Source organism: Phoenix dactylifera, chromosome 3 (assembly GCF_051530095.1).
Source record: "Phoenix dactylifera cultivar Ajwa chromosome 3, Ajwa_hap1_PhDact_Kaust_v1.1, whole genome shotgun sequence".
Classification (NCBI taxonomy): domain Eukaryota; kingdom Viridiplantae; phylum Streptophyta; class Magnoliopsida; order Arecales; family Arecaceae; genus Phoenix; species Phoenix dactylifera.
The window spans coordinates 31,623,970-31,641,571 of record NC_143192.1 but is presented as its reverse complement, the minus strand read 5'-3'; the positions used below and the strand labels follow the sequence as shown (position 1 = coordinate 31,641,571).

The 17,602-nt window shown below is 38.4% G+C and overlaps 1 protein-coding gene across 8 annotated transcripts in view; it reads left to right on the top strand.

Moving 5' to 3' along the window:
- The window catches only part of LOC103718064 (BEACH domain-containing protein C2-like), a 57,061-nt gene that overhangs the window by 8,932 nt on the left and 30,527 nt on the right, over nucleotides 1-17,602 (top strand). For all 8 annotated transcript variants that reach the window (XR_015976197.2, XR_015976199.2, XR_015976198.2 and 5 more), the window contains exons 5-9: nucleotides 1,683-1,817; nucleotides 8,617-8,721; nucleotides 8,933-9,046; nucleotides 12,544-12,620; nucleotides 13,043-13,124. Coding sequence is in view for 2 of the 8 variants with exons in the window: in XM_026808837.4 (XP_026664638.3) it covers nucleotides 1,683-1,817; nucleotides 8,617-8,721; nucleotides 8,933-9,046; nucleotides 12,544-12,620; nucleotides 13,043-13,124 (513 nt within the window). In the remaining 6 variants the exon portion in view is untranslated. The remainder of the gene's footprint in view (nucleotides 1-1,682; nucleotides 1,818-8,616; nucleotides 8,722-8,932; nucleotides 9,047-12,543; nucleotides 12,621-13,042; nucleotides 13,125-17,602) is intronic.

Here is a 17,602-nt window from a genome sequence, read left to right as displayed (position 1 = left end):
CTTGTTCATTTCTTTGTGTTGTGTACTTCAAGATAATAAAAGTCCATCAGGTCATCTTGCATGATTTTGTAGTGCTTTTCCTGGCCCTGTTTTTTTTTTTTTTTTTTTTTTTTATCATGTTACTGTTATTACTAATAGAATCTCTTACATGGAGTTCAGAAATTAATATTTTTTCTGAGAAAAATGTTTCTCCACAGGAAAAAGTATGTTGTCAATGAATAATGTTGTTTAGTACAAAGACTTTGCGCTTGTCCGGTTGTCCCAGTACCAGTAAAATGTGGCTAGTAATTATATAACATAGACATGAACAATCATGTTAGAGTTGTTGATAGATGAACTCATGACTGCTGTGGCAGAGCAGGTAAGTTGACCCATCTACACCTAAACATTTTGGTACAACTGTAAGTACGTTAGCCAGAAATCCAAAGAATTCACCCTCCATTGCTGTTGCGCATGGCCTAATTCCGATACATGGGTACTTATCATATCTGGAAGCATAATATAGGCAGATATTAGAAAATTTTCTAAATGTTTCTAAAGCTGACTTATATTGCTGTGTAACTGCAAAGGGCAAAACTTTATAAAGCAAAGATCTTCACATAAAATACTTCAGGAAGGATTAACAATAAACGGTAAGACCGATCTCTGTAATTTAAGATATACTGAGGGATGGGCAGGCTAAACATAGTTTCTCTTGGCTGTTTTGGAGCTTGATTGTTGTTGCTTACAATGCTAATACTGAAAGCAGAGTCTCTGGGGCAATGTTGTTTGGCCCATGTTTTTAAATAGTGGTATTGAACCCATACAGTTTTTTCCTCGGAATGATATGGTACTGTAGAGAGCTTCGGAAAAATTGATAAACTGTCGGTACATTTTGAAACCGACAGCTTCAGAAAAATTGATAAACTGTCGGTGCTCAACTGTCAAGGTTCCATCAGTATGCACTGGTGTGCACCAGTATAAACCAGTATGACCAGTATAGTACTATCGGTATACAGTGTTTCGGTATCCAGCACCCATAACAGTGCTGATTGTGTCAGACGTATGGTACCGGTTGTACCATCTGGTTTTTGATACCATAGTTTTGCCCTTTTTTATCTTTTCACTATAGACACCTATACATTGTGCCAGCAACAATTCTCAGTTTCCTGGTGCAACAGATTTACCCATGCTCTTAAAGAGTGGTAAGTGGACCTGATTTGCTGCTTTTATTTAATTAAATCTTGCTGGCCAGATGTGCAGAAATTAGAAACATGTCCTGTCTCACTGGAGAAGGAAAAATCTCTCAAAATTTCATTAGATGTGGACTTCCATTCACCATGAGTCATTCTCTTACTCTTTCTGATATCACGTTATATGGTAATGGATTAAGAAATTGCAGGGAGCATGGATATGGTGTTGTTTTTTAATTTTCTTTTTCTTTTTCTGAGACCATCATCATTGAAGTGAACTTGAGCTACTCCTACATCAATTAACTATAAAAGAGGCATTTACATTTTTTGGAAAGATGGACCTGGGTCTTCTAATTTGATTTTCACCCAAATTTGTTTCTAGATAATATTTTGAATTTGTATCATAGTTTTGTTGATGCTAAGCCTTAATATACTCTTGCAGCATTTACATCTTTACTGATTCTTTGAAGTGTGAAAATGCTAAACCACATTATCTATCTTTTGATCCAGACAAATGTTTCATCCACTGATGATGGCCTGAACGTGCATGATTCTGGTCACCGCTTTGAGAATCTCCAACTTTTACTGGTCCTTCTCCGTTCACTTCCCTATGCATCCAGGGCATTCCAGGTTCGAGCTGTACAGGTAACATGCTGGGACCTCTTTAACTTCTGCACAGTACTTTTTGATCTGCATGCCTACAATTGTGCATATTGCACTGCTGTATGTTTCCTATTGCAAATACAAATTCCTTTATCACGGCCTTTTGTGGTACTACAGAAGCCAACCGCTATGAAATTATCATTATGGAGTTATTGCTGATGTCACTAGCCAGGCTTAGATTACTGATTGCATTCTCTCTGTGAAGCTTTTATCTAATTTTGTTCTTGTCATCATGGTAATTTATGTTTGCACAAGGATTTCTAATGAATTTTGTTGTTTATATATGATCGTTTTAAAGCTATCGTTTCTATGAGACAAATGGGAAATACAAAGAGGAGTAAGTTTTTGTCTACACCCCTGATCATCTATTAGTGTTGCATTCTCACTGAATCATCAAAATCTACATGAGTGCGTGGTAGCTTAGTCTAGTCTATTTTCTATACAAATAATGCAAAATGTAAATTTTCAAAAGACCGGAACCCTTACCTGTCTCATAATCCCGGTAACATACTGAGGCAAAAGCTATTGCTGTGTACAAACATGCATTAGTTGCCAAATTATGCTGCCATCTTTGCTTGTGCTTTATCCCTTCGAAAGAGCTATACAAAACTAATAAGATAATAGTCATATTTAAAAATTATTATACCCATCGCCAACTGCTTTGTTGTACTTCTATGTACATATGTTGCATCAGCTTTTTTAAGCTGCCCACAAATGTTTGGCTCATGAAGATAGTGTTTGTAGGTGGTTGGTTGGTTTTGTCTTTTCAATTGGATGCTACAAGGTTCGCCATCATGGTATCGAACTCCGTTTTGGTACCATCTTACTACAGTATCAGTATGCCCAGTATAGAGGCCAGTTTGGCGTACTGAGTGTCGGTACGTTTTTTGTACCGCATACCGATTCAATATCGTTATAGTACAGTCGGTACGCACCGGTGCTGACCGGTTTATATCATGTTGTGTGGTCAAAGGTAATCAAATGCAAGTTGTTTAGAATGGAATATCAGATGATGTGTAGCTTCAAATTTTCCACTACCCTATTCCCTCTCGTTTCTTTTTGGCCCTTTGCATGCTATTTAGGTAGATTGCCAAAGAATGCGGAAAATGCAAAGGCGCCTAAGGTGTTTGTTTCGTGATGGATTGATAATGATTTAGAGGGAGGCTGGTGATGGTTATCTTTACTATTTTTAATAGGAGGAGGTTTCATGCCTGGACTGCCAACTTTGTTACCCAAACTTACCTTTGTAGCTGGAATCTTTAAAAGATGCAATAATTTTCTCTCTCATTTCTTTGTACAACTCTATTATCAAGGGTACCCAAGCTTTCGCATGCCTCCCAGAAAAATCTTAATTTCTCTCTCCAATAATTTACGTCTAATAGAGTCCTAATTAAAATAGGCAAGAAAAGAATAAATGTGTGAACTTCCATTCCAGCAAAGTTTAATTTAGATAGGAAATAGGACAATAATCGGTCTGGAGCATGCATTTTATATGCTGTGATCAAATAAACTTTCCTTATCAAATAAAAAATCTCAACCATTAACTTTATTTAGAGAGGGGCCATGCTTGCGCTGAGAGTGAGGGCAGCCATGCTAAGAGAGAGAGAGAGCAACTCCCCGTTTTTTTTCTCCATCTCCTCACCCTTTCTTGAAAGGCACATGCTAAGTGTGCTTAGTTAGGTTGAGAGAGGTTAAGTATATGGTTGTGCCAAGATTTCTGGTTTGTCGTTCTAAGTGCCTTTCTTGGGGAGTAAGTCCATGAGAATAGTGGTGTTGGTTCCTCCTTTGAGCAGAATTTCTAAGAAGAGGGGAGTGGGAGATAAAATAGAGGAATTTGTTCCAGGTTTTAGAGAGTTTATTTCAGGTTTTGTTGAAGTCATCGAGTATCATACATTCATGAGCCTGTAGCTTGTTTTTATAGTGGCCCATTTGGTTTTGATAGGAAAAATTGACTAGTGCATGGCCAAGTAGATGTTTGAAATGTGACTGAAAGGGTCTATATTGACAAAACGAGAAATTGCTTTAAGGGAACTCGGTTGTCTGAGAATATTAAACTGTCGGAGTTAAAATGAATTATTAAAGGGGGAATTCTTGACAGCAAGCATTTTGAAGAAGCTGTTCATGGTTATACAATTGTTTCATAATTTGTCTGATGAAGAAAATGCGCTGGTTTGTTAAATGAAGATCATCTTTTAAAATATCTGGGTTTTCTTGGCAGGCTTATTGCCAAGTTTGCTAAAAGATAGTTGCCATACATTATCTGTCCAAGACACCAAGCTAGATGTTCTGTTGTACATCATAAGCTCTGTTGTTGTATGAATATTGTTGCAAATTATGTGAATTATTCCTTTTGAGCATAAGAATGTAAATCAAGTATTCACTTTGTTGCTCTCATGGGAGTGACTTAAATTATGTCGAGACTTGTTACTATGTTTGAATATAGTTTACCATGACTTATGATAACAAATCTCGTATAGCTAAGTTTATCATGTCTAAACACTTTTGTCAATAGAAAAATTTGAGAAGTGCTATCAATGAATTTAGGCAAGACAAAATTACTAGACTTTTTCAAGTGCTACAGAAAACTTGTTAGCAGGTGTGAGTTTTCCTGCTCAATATAGATCCCATTCCAAATTGTAAAGCAAAAATGGGAATTGCAGATCATGCTGCGTGAGATGATTCCTTCTATCTGTAATAAAAGGACAGCAGCCAGTTCCTTTAATTTTAATCTAAGGGCCCAAAACTCACTAGTTCCTTGTTCATTCTGGACAGATCTAGAACCCATGCATTGGTATATGCTTCTGTCCAGCTTGTATTTCTTTTACATTAATGTTGTAACTTCATTGGGCTTATTTTCATTTCCTCTTTTACAAAACTGGCTTTGTTTTCCCCTCTGCTTGGAGTGAGATAAAACTTGGGTGAGTTACAGTGATTGTTTAGAACCAGTATGGCTTTGTTATAGGTTATCCTCTATTGGAAACATGTAAATTCATGGACAAGGGATTCCATGAATTAAGCATTAAAGAGCCCATCAATTTGTTCACTAGAAGTGCAATGCTGCAAGCCATTCTCAATATAAGCATTAGGATGTCAGTGTGTATGGGTACAATGCTTACACTGAAGCCATAATCTATAGGATGAGATTCTGCCATCATCGTTTTGCCCTTCTGATATTTTTAGGGTAACAAGATTTTGCAATGCGTACACTGAAGCTGCACTTTTATAAACAGCTGCAGAATGGTATTAGACAAAATATGGTCAAAATGAGCCATTTTTGACAGCTTAACATGTTTATTAAGTATTATAAATTTAAACCAGTGTATTACTTGATATCTGGGTGTTGAACAAACTTAGTCATTTGTAGTATGCCATGGTTGATGAACATGTTCTCAGGTGAAACAGCATTTGTTCTCGAGGAGTGGGCTTTTCTGTTTGCTTTGGGAGGCTTTTCATAAGATACATGTATCAATATATGTAAAAGCATGCATTAGAATACACAGTTAATAGCTTAGTGAAGTTAAAAGTTATTTGGCGGTGCATTATGATTGGTGCATACTGTCTGCAAGATGTTGTACTCTTAAGAGTGGTAGATTTGGGATTTGCAGCATTCTAAATGGTAGTGGAGGCATCATGGTCTGCCGAACCGACCGGAACCGGTCGGTTTAAGCTATACCGAATCGGTGCCGACAGCTACGGGTATGGTTTGGCGGTGAAAACCGGTACCGAACTGAAACGGGTGCGACCGGCACCGGTAGAAGCGAGAAAGAAGAGGAAGAAAGGAGAGAAGAAGAAGAGAAAGAAGAAAAGAAAGAGTAATAGAAGAAGAAGAGAAGGCAAGTACCGGGAGAAGGAGGACCTCCCTTCCTTGCTCGCGGGCAGGACCTCTCTTCTTTTCTTGCTCGCGGGAGAACGGGGGGAACCGGGAAAGAGAGGAGAAGAGTGGAGGAGAGAGGGGAAGGAGGGTTCGCGAAGAAGAAGAAGAGGAAAAAAATAAAGGAAAAAAAAAACCCGCATGCGGGGGCGAGTGGGAAAACGGGCACGAGTGGGGAACTGCGAGCCCGCTTGCGCCTGCTCGCGTTCCACGCGCAGGGAACCGCGCCCGCACGCGATTCCCTGCACTGGCCGTGATTTCCCGCGTGGCGAACCCATGCTGGTTGCCCCCGCATGGGCTTTAATTTCCGCACAGAGTGGCATTTAATGCCACTCTATGGTAATGCGGACGCGCGCGCGCCCGTGCGTGTCCGAGGCATTTTTTTTTTGTTTTTTCTATCTCGACCGGTTCGGTACCGATTCCGACCGGTACCGGAACCGGTCTTTACCGGTACACTGGTACCATCGGTACCGCAGACCCTGGGAGACATGAACCATAATGAACATCAAAAAGTTGGGAACTCAGGCAAAAGATTTAATGCACAATCTCTCTTTCTCTCTCTTGTATGTATTTTGGTTGAGCTAGGATACTTCTGGCAGGACATAGGTTCAACCCATTGTAAAAGTACTAATCATGTGTTTTTGTGGTTTAAATTGAGGATCCTGCCCTGTTGATCTGATCTAAAATAATTAAAATTCATATAAATAAAAAATCATGTGTTTTTGAGGTTTCTTATCCATGCAATAAGTGGGGCAAAATGGAGTACGTCAAGATATTAAATTTGAGGTCAATTTGGTTTTGGCTGAAATAGATAGCCACATTCCAACACCAAATGAAAGCTGGCCAAAACTTATTATGGATGACATATCTATTTATGACTTTTCAATATTATTTTGAATCATTTCTTCGTTTTCTCAGATATATTTTGGCAATGAATACGTTATGTGGGTGATTTTTTGTTTTCTTATCTGTACTTCGCTTTTCCATTCTTTTGGAGAGTGGATTCAGAATGTAAAAGCTAGGATCTGGTAGATTTAAGGTTAAATCTTATAAACAAACAGATGAATTATATCTAGGTGTAATCTTGTTTTCAAAATTTATGAATTTCAAATTATATATTGGATTATGCTATTCAATGGTCACTGCCATATTAATTTCATATTCAGATGCAAGTTTGTATTTGAAGATTAGATCTTATAGATATTTGCATAGTTATGTCTAACGTAATTAGATAGTTCTTAATCAAAACATATTTCTTGAGCCAATATGCAACATAACTTGTTGATATTCCCAACATTTTTTAATATAATTTTGGAGTATTATAGAATTACACCTTTAAATCTGAGAGCACTGTGACCGTACATCTAATGATTACGAACAATACAAAATACTTAAAGCTTTGTTGTATGTGTTTCCTTGGCCTATTTTCTTTTTCTACTATTTTCTATCTCATCTTTTTCATCAGAATAGCATATCTTGGGCTGAAACTGTTGAAGCTATCGAACTTGAAACTTGATTTGTCGGGCAAAATTTGAATAGTTTCGTACTTTGGGTGGTAGATAATAGATACTGTTGTGGTTAAAATTTGGCCTGAGGGTGACCATGCCGGAAGAAGCTGAGAAGACGCCGGCCGGGATAGAGAAAGAGGGCCACCTCTTGCGCTCTGGGGTACCTGCACAAAGCCTTGGCCGGAGATTCCGGCGAAGGCCCTCTGATGGCTAAGTTAGCCGGGCTTTTGGAGAGGTTTCTAAGTGCCTTAGATGGCCTCTTATGACTTAAGAGTACTTGTAATAGCTTATAATGGCTTGTCCAAACTTACCGAAGGCCTTTCCCTACCCTTTTTTATAGGGTGAGTGTCTCGGCTGTTACCTGAAATTTCGAGTCGATTCGTAATCAACTGGCCATTAATTGGAGGCGGCGTACAACATGGAGATCTATCCTGCGGGCGAAGAATTCGGGAGATATCTTTTCGGATCTGTTCTGAGGGTCTGCCATGTCATTCTTAATGGAAGTGGTCGAGGAAGTTCTTAAATGCGTCGTGTGTGCACTTACTCCGAGGCATTACCTGGTGGTATGCGAGAAGTCAGTCATCAATGCCCTGCCCCCCGAGGCGACTGTCATAATGACTAGCATTTAACACCGCGATCCAGGAAGATCTGCTGAGAGAGCCTCTGGCATGATTTGGCTCTTGGCGGGATCGAGGTCTACTTGGCTCTTGGCAGGGCGTCGTTGCCTGTGGCCGAGGGAGCCTCTTCCGCTCGCGGTTGACACTGCAGGGCGCCCTGGAGCTCAGGCCGGGACGTCATCGTACCTTCGGTGGAGGGAGTCTCTTCGGCCCTCTTGGCTCTGAGGTTTGCTCGACCAGAATTGGGTGACTCCATGCCGGAGTAGGACGATCCATTTTGCCTCCCATCATTTATGCTCGGATATATTTTAATTTATACGACAGATGCGCATGAAAGTTGAGCTTAGTTGGATCTCTATAGACTATATAGCACATTAAAATATTTTATTGTGCTCTTAAAGCCATTTTTAGATTCCTTAACATTTAATTTTCAGTTTTAGATATTTTAGATGTTCTAGGTCATGTTTGTTGGCATGGATTTTCAGATGTTGCCTTTTGATTTTGCGGTGTGTGTTTGAAGCCTAGTCTTATCGTGAGAATACTAGCTCAATTATACTTGTCTGTGCATGTGCGTATGTATGATGTATGTATGTACATAAATATGTATGTATATAAACGAGGAGACCCAGTCTAGCACTATCATATAATTCTTGATGTATGTATGCATTTCGAAAAGAGACAGTATTTTATGAAGCGTGGAGTCCCAGTCTAGCCTTATCATGTAATGCTTGATCTCCAATGGCTGCTGACATGTTTAAACTGATTTTCCATGTATATGATTACAGGATCTTCTGTTTTTGGCTTGCAGTCATCCAGAAAATAGAACTAGTCTTACTTGCATGGCAGAATGGCCTGAGTGGATATTGGAGGTTCTAATATCTAATTATGAGGTGATTTTTTTTTTTTTTTTTTTTTGACATTGAATTCTGTAAACTGTATAAGTACACAAAAAGTTAGCACATGTATGTATTTATCTGTTACTGAAAGTGGCTAACAATATGCATGCTAATATGTGTTACTTTTTTGGTATGGTTTTATGCATGATATGCTTATGGTTATTTTGCTTTATGAGTTGTTTTAATATATCTCTTGCTTTTACAGATGGGTTCAAGCAAAGATTCAAATGGTGTAAGCATTTCTGAGATAGAAGACCTCATACATAACTTTCTCATTATCATATTAGAGCATTCAATGCGTCAAAAAGATGGATGGAAGGTAAGCTTTGTCCATCTGTCGTTGGCAATTCGTGTAATTGCTCATTTCCCTATAGTGTCCTTAATTTTGTTGATGAATATTCCTTGCTCTTCACTTAATCTAGTGTCATGGTAGTCACAGACTAAGCTCTGAATAGTAAAGGTTGCAAAAACAATTCTGCAAAAAATTATTATGTATTATGAAATATTGTCAAAATGGTGGCTTGAATATGCATTTGAGTGGCTATATTTGTTGTTCGTGACTGATTAAGGATGTATTTTGGATGAAGTAAAGGCCTACCTATTTAAAGAATAGGAATGATAGAAGTATAATTGCCAAAAAAAAGCAAATGCACTTTGCACCATACTGCTTGGGTTTTGTCATGGACTGAATCAGAAAACCATCTTATTATTTTGTTAGAACTTAGATTTCGCAATTTATGCAATTTGTATATTTATCTATATATCAAATTTGAATTATTTTCACTAGCACCATGCACAGGGGAAAAAATGTGGACTTCTGTGATTACTCTAAGAGGCTGCAAGAATATGGGCCCAAAGTGGGGATTCCTTTGGGATACGCATGATCATACTTTCTTTCTGTTGTTAAAATGGTATGGGGCTTGCAAGGAATAATACTACTAGGACAAGGCCTCAAGTGAAGGCCATGGAGGAGGGCTACACATGGCAGGCTCGAAACCTGTGGTTGTATAATATAGATTCTTCTCTAACCATCTGAAGCTGCTCAAGTGGGTTTTTTTTTGCCATTCAGAAATTGTTACAAGTAATGTAAAGTTTTGTTTTACTCTATAAAATCTGTCTAGTTTGAGTTCTAAATCTTTGGGAGAAATTTTATAGTTCATTCACAAATCAATAACTTTACGCTTCGGTGTCTCTTTTCCATGGGTATGTTCTTATTTTTGCTTTTCTTTGTTTTTGGGCTTGGAAATTTTGCAGTAACTGAAATTTCAACGACATATTCCTAGTCATGTGTATACTTTTCTTTTCTTCTTCCCCTCTACAAATCTAATGCTTCTTCTCATTCTCAAACAAATGGAACATAGTATCTAGTGAATTTCTACCAACTTTTCCTATATGGCATCGTGAAGGAAATCCATTGACAACTTTCACCTTCATATTCAAGCAGTAGTCACCTCTCCATTTATTCAAAGTGGTGTTTGCCAACTTCTGGTTGCTCTTACAGTCTCCCCCTATATTTTAGCAAAATTACAGTCTCCCTCTATACACGGAGGTGTTTGCCAACAACATATTCCTCATAGGTCGTTGATCTTTTATGATATTGAGCCTTTGGATTTATGAATTTTTGAATTTCCGAATGATTGGTCATGGAGATAGTAGGACTGACAATTGAGGCAAATCTGTAATACTGGGGCTTAATTGTTATTCTGTTAAGTTGGTGTTAGAAAAGTGAAGCTAAATACATGTAACATCCTTGGTTTGCTTGCCATTATCAATTTGAATGAACCACTTCGCACCATTTACCACATTTGTCAGAACTCAGAGCTAATTATTGTTCAGAACTTATGAGTTATGATCTAATTAACTCTAATCACCATGTTATTTTCTTTTCAATACCCTAAGTTGGCCTCCTTTCTGGACTTTGAGGTGATGAGGAAATTCAAGGTTGCAAAAGAGGACAATTACATGCATTCTGATCATGCACAGAAAGCATCATAACCAATGATCAGAACCAAAGGTTATGCTTTTCATTCTCATGACAACTCAAAGTTTGAGTTTGAGAGGAGAAGGATTGGATCAACAATTGGGATAATATGCAGATAATATTACAGAAGTTTGTTATACTATTATGTGTAGATGGATTTGGCCAAGGTGACAATACCTTATAGAATTTTGTTAATGAGCTTACAACTGAAATGAGGGTTCCCTAGTGGAACCTGAGACAACTTCTATATAGATATGCCCCAAGCCTAAGGTTTTGATTAGAATTCATGATGCAGATGATACTTGCATGGTATATGTAAGTCCATCGCTGATCTATTGTGACCTTGATAGGTCTACTTTTTTCTACCTATGCATAGATATGCTTTTTCTATGCAATATTTTATTAGTGAATATTCCTTATAATAATTGTAATATGATTTACTTATTTACTAAAAACTTTACCTAATTAACTTATTCTACTTGTAGGTCATAGAATGTGGCTTATAAACTCTTTTTTCTGAAAACAATTAACTTTAGAATTTTTTTAAGAGAGACTTGATTCAGAGTGGAGAAAGAACCAAGATACATCGCATCCTTGAACCAAGGTTGCACATTGAGTTGGGAATTCTTAAAGCATATTGAACAAAAATTAAAGAATGGATTTTTTCACAAACTTAGCCTGCCTTTTTAATATAGTTCATGGGCGATGTAAATATATGAAGCGGAGTAGTTTTGGCTCCGGGCCTCTCGATTAAATGGGCAGACCTGGGGGTTCAATAGGACATATATATTGCATATGTTGCTGTAATTTGTTAATTTATGAATTTTCATTTGTTTGGAAATTTAGGTCTCTTCAAAAATTTCGTTAGTTACGAGGTAAAACTTAAACTGTTAAACTGAAGATTCCGTAATAGTTAAAAAACGGTTCTTGCATTTTACCATTTTCTTGGTGACTTTGATAAGCTTTTTGCAATCTAATTGCATGTTGTTGATTGTACAAGCACATTTATATGCGAAATATCTGGTAAAATATTTATGTATAAATATTAGATACTCTTAACTCTTGATACCTACCTAGCTAGGGGTGTGCATAGGTCGGGTTGGGTCAGTTTGGAGCTAAACCTGAAACTGAACCAATTTAAACCAGTTTCCTAAAACTAAAACTGAAACAAAATCGACTATCTGCAAAAACTGCTTGCAACTAACCCGAAAAATTTTGTTCGGTTTTGGTTTAGTTTATCGGGTTGATATTCAATGGGCTGGGCTAAGTCTAAACATAAAAAATTTCATTTCATATAGGGTTGACATTCAATGGACTAGACTAAATGGGCTGGGCTAAGTCATTAAAATTTTATTTTATATATAAAAGAAAATATAAAAAATAAAAAATTGAAAAATATATATATAGATACATATGGGTCAGGCTGGGTTGGGTTGGGTCGGGTCTGGTTGAAGATATATATTTGTATATATACACACAGGTTGGGTCGGGTCGGGTCGGTTTGAATTGATTTTGTGAAAACTCAAACCAAAACTGGACTTTATTTTTTATGGTTCAAGACTTTCTCAAACTGAGACCAAACCAAAAAAAAAAAATGATATAAACCAAACCGAAGAGACCGGTTTGGGTTGGGTTTGCAGTTCGGCCTGTTTTTGCACGCCCCTAGGCTTGGCTGTCTAGGCTTCTTGCTTAGCCTTCAAGGGTGTTACCACCTAGGACTACCTTGCTCTCTAAAGCATGTTAGTCATAGTATCAATTTAGTATTCATCAATTTTCTTACTGTTGCCTTGTACAAATCATAGATTATCATATTCATTGCATCTTTTCATTTATAGGATGTAGAAGCAACAATTCATTGCTCAGAATGGCTGTCAATGGTTGGGGGATCTAGTACAGGAGATCAACGAATCAGGTACCTATATAAGGCAGTCATTTAACAATCATATCATTAATGTTGTTATCCCATACTCATGTTAAAATTACTGTTTGTTGTGGTGTACTTGTCTCCTGTCTTTTAGAAAATACAAATTGTTAATTTATCTCTTTGATTGTTGAAACTTTTGTTTTACTATACTATTGCTATTATTGCAAATATATCTGCTTATTGGCTTTATTATGGCAAAAATTATTGGAAGAAAAATGTAATTTCTGATGAAGAATAAACAATGAAAATTAGTCAGAATTCTTGTCTTGTGAAACATCAATGTTAATGGGTGGTTAGCATCTTGCTTCTGACGAGCTGTAGTAGATATGCATTTAGATTTGGCTTATGAAACTATGTTATGTAAAACTTATTTTACATAACCTTTATTAACTCACTTTTTATATTTGAAGACGTGAAGAGTCGTTGCCTGTCTTTAAAAGAAGGCTATTGGGTGGCTTGCTAGACTTTGCTGCTAGGGAGCTTCAAGTTCAGGTAAGTTCCAATTTGTAAATGTTTAAGTTTCTTTTATGTTGCAACTGTTTTGAAATATAGCATGTTGAAGCATATTGGAAATTGAATCTTACTGACATCATTGGTATTACGTATTTTTGCATCATTAGGCTGTATGTTTGGAGCAATATATCACCGAATCTATAATGACAAAACATTTGTCTAGATGATATAATCATTTTCAGTTCAACTATCACCATTGTCTTGTGGCTACCAGATGTGGTCATACAAAACCCTAGGGTGACAGCTTGCATGATGTTATAGAGCATTTTTAGTTTATGAACAAATCGACGACTGGGGTTTAGTTTATGAATAAATTGATCAAATAATATGATATGACTTAAGACTGTGTCATGCAAATATGTGTGTATATGTTTACATTTATAATTTATGAATAAATTAATCTAATAATGATATTCTTATGAATGAATTAATCTAAAATCATACTTTATGCAAAATGGCATAAATAGATATGAAAATGAAGGATGCAGCACAAAGATCTATGAAATAAGGATGATTCGACTGGTGTTGACATTCAAGTGTGCAGTTTTTTTCAATACAAAATACTAGGCTTTAAATATTTATATATATATATATATTATTTTTTTTAGAGAAGCTTTATGAAAGGTTTCAGATGTTGGCACATTTATTGAAAATGAAGGATGCAGCACAAAGATCTACAATGTACTGATTATCTGATTTAAGGTCTATCGAACTGGGCTGTTCGGCCCAGTTCAGGCAGTACTGAACCGATCCTGTGCGAAACCAGATCGGTTCGTCATTCATATTCGGTTCCGGCCCCTAGCGACCGGAACCGATATTGGATTGGCCGGAACCGGCCAGAATCGGTCGGAACCGATATTGGACCGGCCGGAACCGGTCCTTTACTGGCCGGTTCGGTACCGACTCGGTGTGAACCAGTTGGGTATGGGCCATCTGCTACTGCCTTATCGGTTCGGTCCGATATCGAGCTGTATCGGGTGCTGACCGGTACGCGTTCGGGTACCCGTTTGGCGGATCTTGATCTGATTAGTGTTAGTATTTTAGTATTGTGAAAATTATCTTTTGATCCCCTCAACATTGCCCATGTTGCACATATACCCCCTTGCACTTTAAAAATTTTTAACCAGATCCATCAACTTAATTTCTGCTGCAATGTGACCCTTCCATCCATTTTTCCTATGACGTTAACAACCATCTGGGAATGACTAAAATATCTCTTTTAATATAAAAATATTTTTGCTGCAAAGTTCTTGTACTTTCTGAACCATGGATTGTTGTGCCGGAACTGGAGCTTGGACAGGTTGCTTAGCAGCACGGGTCGGTACGCCCTGTATCGACGCAATAGAGGGGGTAGAGGAGAGGAAGAATAGGAGGGAGAAAGAGAGGGAGAGAAGGGAGAGAAGAGGGTGACGGAGCATGGTGGAGGGTGGAGGGCTGGCGAGCCGCGTGGAGGCGAAGGGGCTCTGCTTCTAGTTTTCTTCTTTCATTCGAAATAGGGGGCCTAGAGGGGGCCCCTTTTGATTCTCCGTAGCCCTCGACCGGCCGGCCTCTACTTTCCTCTCTCTTCCTTCCTCTCCTTCTCCCTCCCTCCCTGCTCTCTTTTCCTCTATTTCCTTCTCCTTCTCCCCCTTTATTGCCGGCGTCTCGTTTTGGTTGTCGGAACCGTCCCGATCTGCCGCCGGTAGGGCTCGGTACACCTTGAAGCGGGTGGTTCGGGATGGTTCCGCCCACCATGTTCTGAACGGTACCAACCTATCGGATGAGGCTTCTCCCTGTCTGCTGCCCACGCTGCACATATTCCAAGCTCGACCTCTTTGCTCTTGCTTCCACCCTTGCCCTTGATCCACCACTTCTATTGTCGCTTGCATTATCCTTATCTCCAACATCACCTTGAGCGATAGCCTTCTCCCACCCTCCTCCACTTAGCCACCATGCTCTCTAGCCTTCTCCATGGCTCTGAAGCAAATCCATAGCTAATTGGTGGTCAAAGGATTCAACTTAGATCTCCAAGCACTTATAGAGCTCTTGATTTCATCTGCAAATTCTCTTCATGGAATTATGTGCCATGTTTACAATCTGTTTGAACAAATCTCTATGCTAGGCCTCTTCATATGGAACACATGATTAGAGGCGCTTCACATAGGTCCACATATCTAATGCCATTTTTCTTTATGCTCAGATGCTAGAATGGAGTGTGAAGCCCAATATCTTCATAATTCATATCACCTTTCTCTTCCTCCTCATGGCCTGCACCAAGCTCGCATGGGCCTTTGCTGGAGCCCAGTTGCATGAAACGACTGCGGGTTGGAACTTGATGCATTGTTGAGGAATGCTCATTAATCTAGATGTAGATTCTAGAAATTTGATGATTGGTTCTTCTTGCTTGATAGAGTGGAAGATTTAAAGGCTCCTGCTGCATGAAATGATTGTGAAGTGCGGGTTGGAACTTCGATGCATTCTTGAGAAATGCTCATTAATTTATGTGCAAGCTCTAGAAATTTGATGATTGCTTCTTCTTGCTTTATAGAGTGGAAACAACAAAAAATTAACTAAGAAACTAGGCAACAAAAAAAGAATATGACTACCGGAAAAAAGGAGTCTTTGTTATAGGAATGAGAACAAGAGAACAAGGAGAAGAAGAAAAAGGCAATGAATGATCGGAGGGACTGTCAAGGAGGGGAGTTTGTGTGAAGAGAACGGAGAGAAGGTGCCACCTGAACTCTCTGGTGGTTCAAGAACTCCCCATGGTAAGGTGATTTGAGCTCTTTTGCTCTCTTTAAATCCAAGAGCTAGGATGTGAAAGGAAGACCAATGATTGGTCCTGATAGTTCGCTCTCTCTCTCTCTCTATGGCCCGATCAACAAGATTGTCATGAGACAAAATGTTGGATAGGAAATGGAGATAGAGGATTTAGTGGGTGAGAACTACACGTTGGATCAAGATTTTCTGTATCGGTCAGTATCGGTGCATATCGACCGTACTGTACCATACCAATGCATTCTGACTGTACCGTATTATATCGATCAGTACTGGTGCGTACCGACTATATTGTACCATATTAGTACTGAATCGGTATTTAGTACGAAGGATGTACTGGCACTTGGTACACCGAAGGGGGTACAATACCATGCATACCAACACTATAATAGAATGTGGTACGGTCTAGTAGTAAGACGACAAACCTTGCATTGGATACATATTATAGGCTCATGGAGAGCAGCAAGAGGGGGAGACAGGGAGCAACAGGCACATCAAGGAAGATAATGAGTAGGTTGGGGGGATGGAGGCTTCCCACTTTCCATTCTTACTTTCTTCAGATGGCAAGGGTATTTTTGGGAGGGTCAGATTGCAATGACGATTAAATTAGTGGATCTGTTTGAAAATTGTTAAAGCACAGTTGTGTTTGTGCAACACATGCAAAGTTGTGGGGAATTTTCCTTTAATATTTAGTTTTCCCATACAAGATATATTGGATTTTAAATGCTTGGATGTGCAATCTTTTCAAATGAAGCTTCATAAGAAGTTTTAGAAGTTCACTGCCTAGAGATCCAATAATCAATCCATCTGTCAACTGCTTTTTTTCTTTTATGCATATGCGGATCCTTCTTATTTGACTTTCAGGATTGTTTCCGTAAATCTCTTTGTTGTCAAATGGTGATAGAATTGTAGAAATGGCAAGGGATGTTGGTTTTGAACAGGGAGTAGTGGTAAGGTGGCAAGTAGAAAGATCAGCTAAAAAGCTGGAGAACGGTGCTGGAAGGAGGCCTGTAAAAGTTTGCAGATTAGGAAAATTTATTTACCCAACAATTCCCTCGTTGCACTCCATTTTTGGTGGTTTTGAAGGTTGGTAGTTGATCCTCAATAGACTGGAGGATAAGAAGCGGAAAGTCGGCCAGTTTTTAGTGATTGTTTGGATGGAAATTCTGACAAGGGGCACTAACTATACTGGAATCTCATACAGAGGAAAGCCAGTGATTGTCTTATTAAATATTATTTCGGATAGATTTTTTTTCCTTTAGCTTTATGCTTCTATTGGTTTTCTTAGTTTGCAACTTTGCATGTTACAATTGTTGACTTTGTATCGAGTAGTACTGCATGTTATTGGTCATTCCAGTGTTTATCATCTCTAGCTCTATATATGGGAATTGGAATTTAATTTCATCAAGCCGTTTAGCCTGAAGTGATGTCTATATTAGGACTAGACTCTGGCATCTGAACTCCCATGCTGTATCTGGTATTGGTGATCACAATGTCTTGTAGACAGGATAAGGAATTGCAAACTTATGTGAAAATTATTACGAAACAAGATTGTAGGTAACCATGTAATTAATTCATATCAAATTTCCTTGCAAGAGAGTTAACTCTAAGGAATGCTGTATCTAAGTGTTGGCTTACATGACCAAGTGATGGATGACCACATCTGTGCATATTACAGATATTTCAGTCTCTGCTGAAGA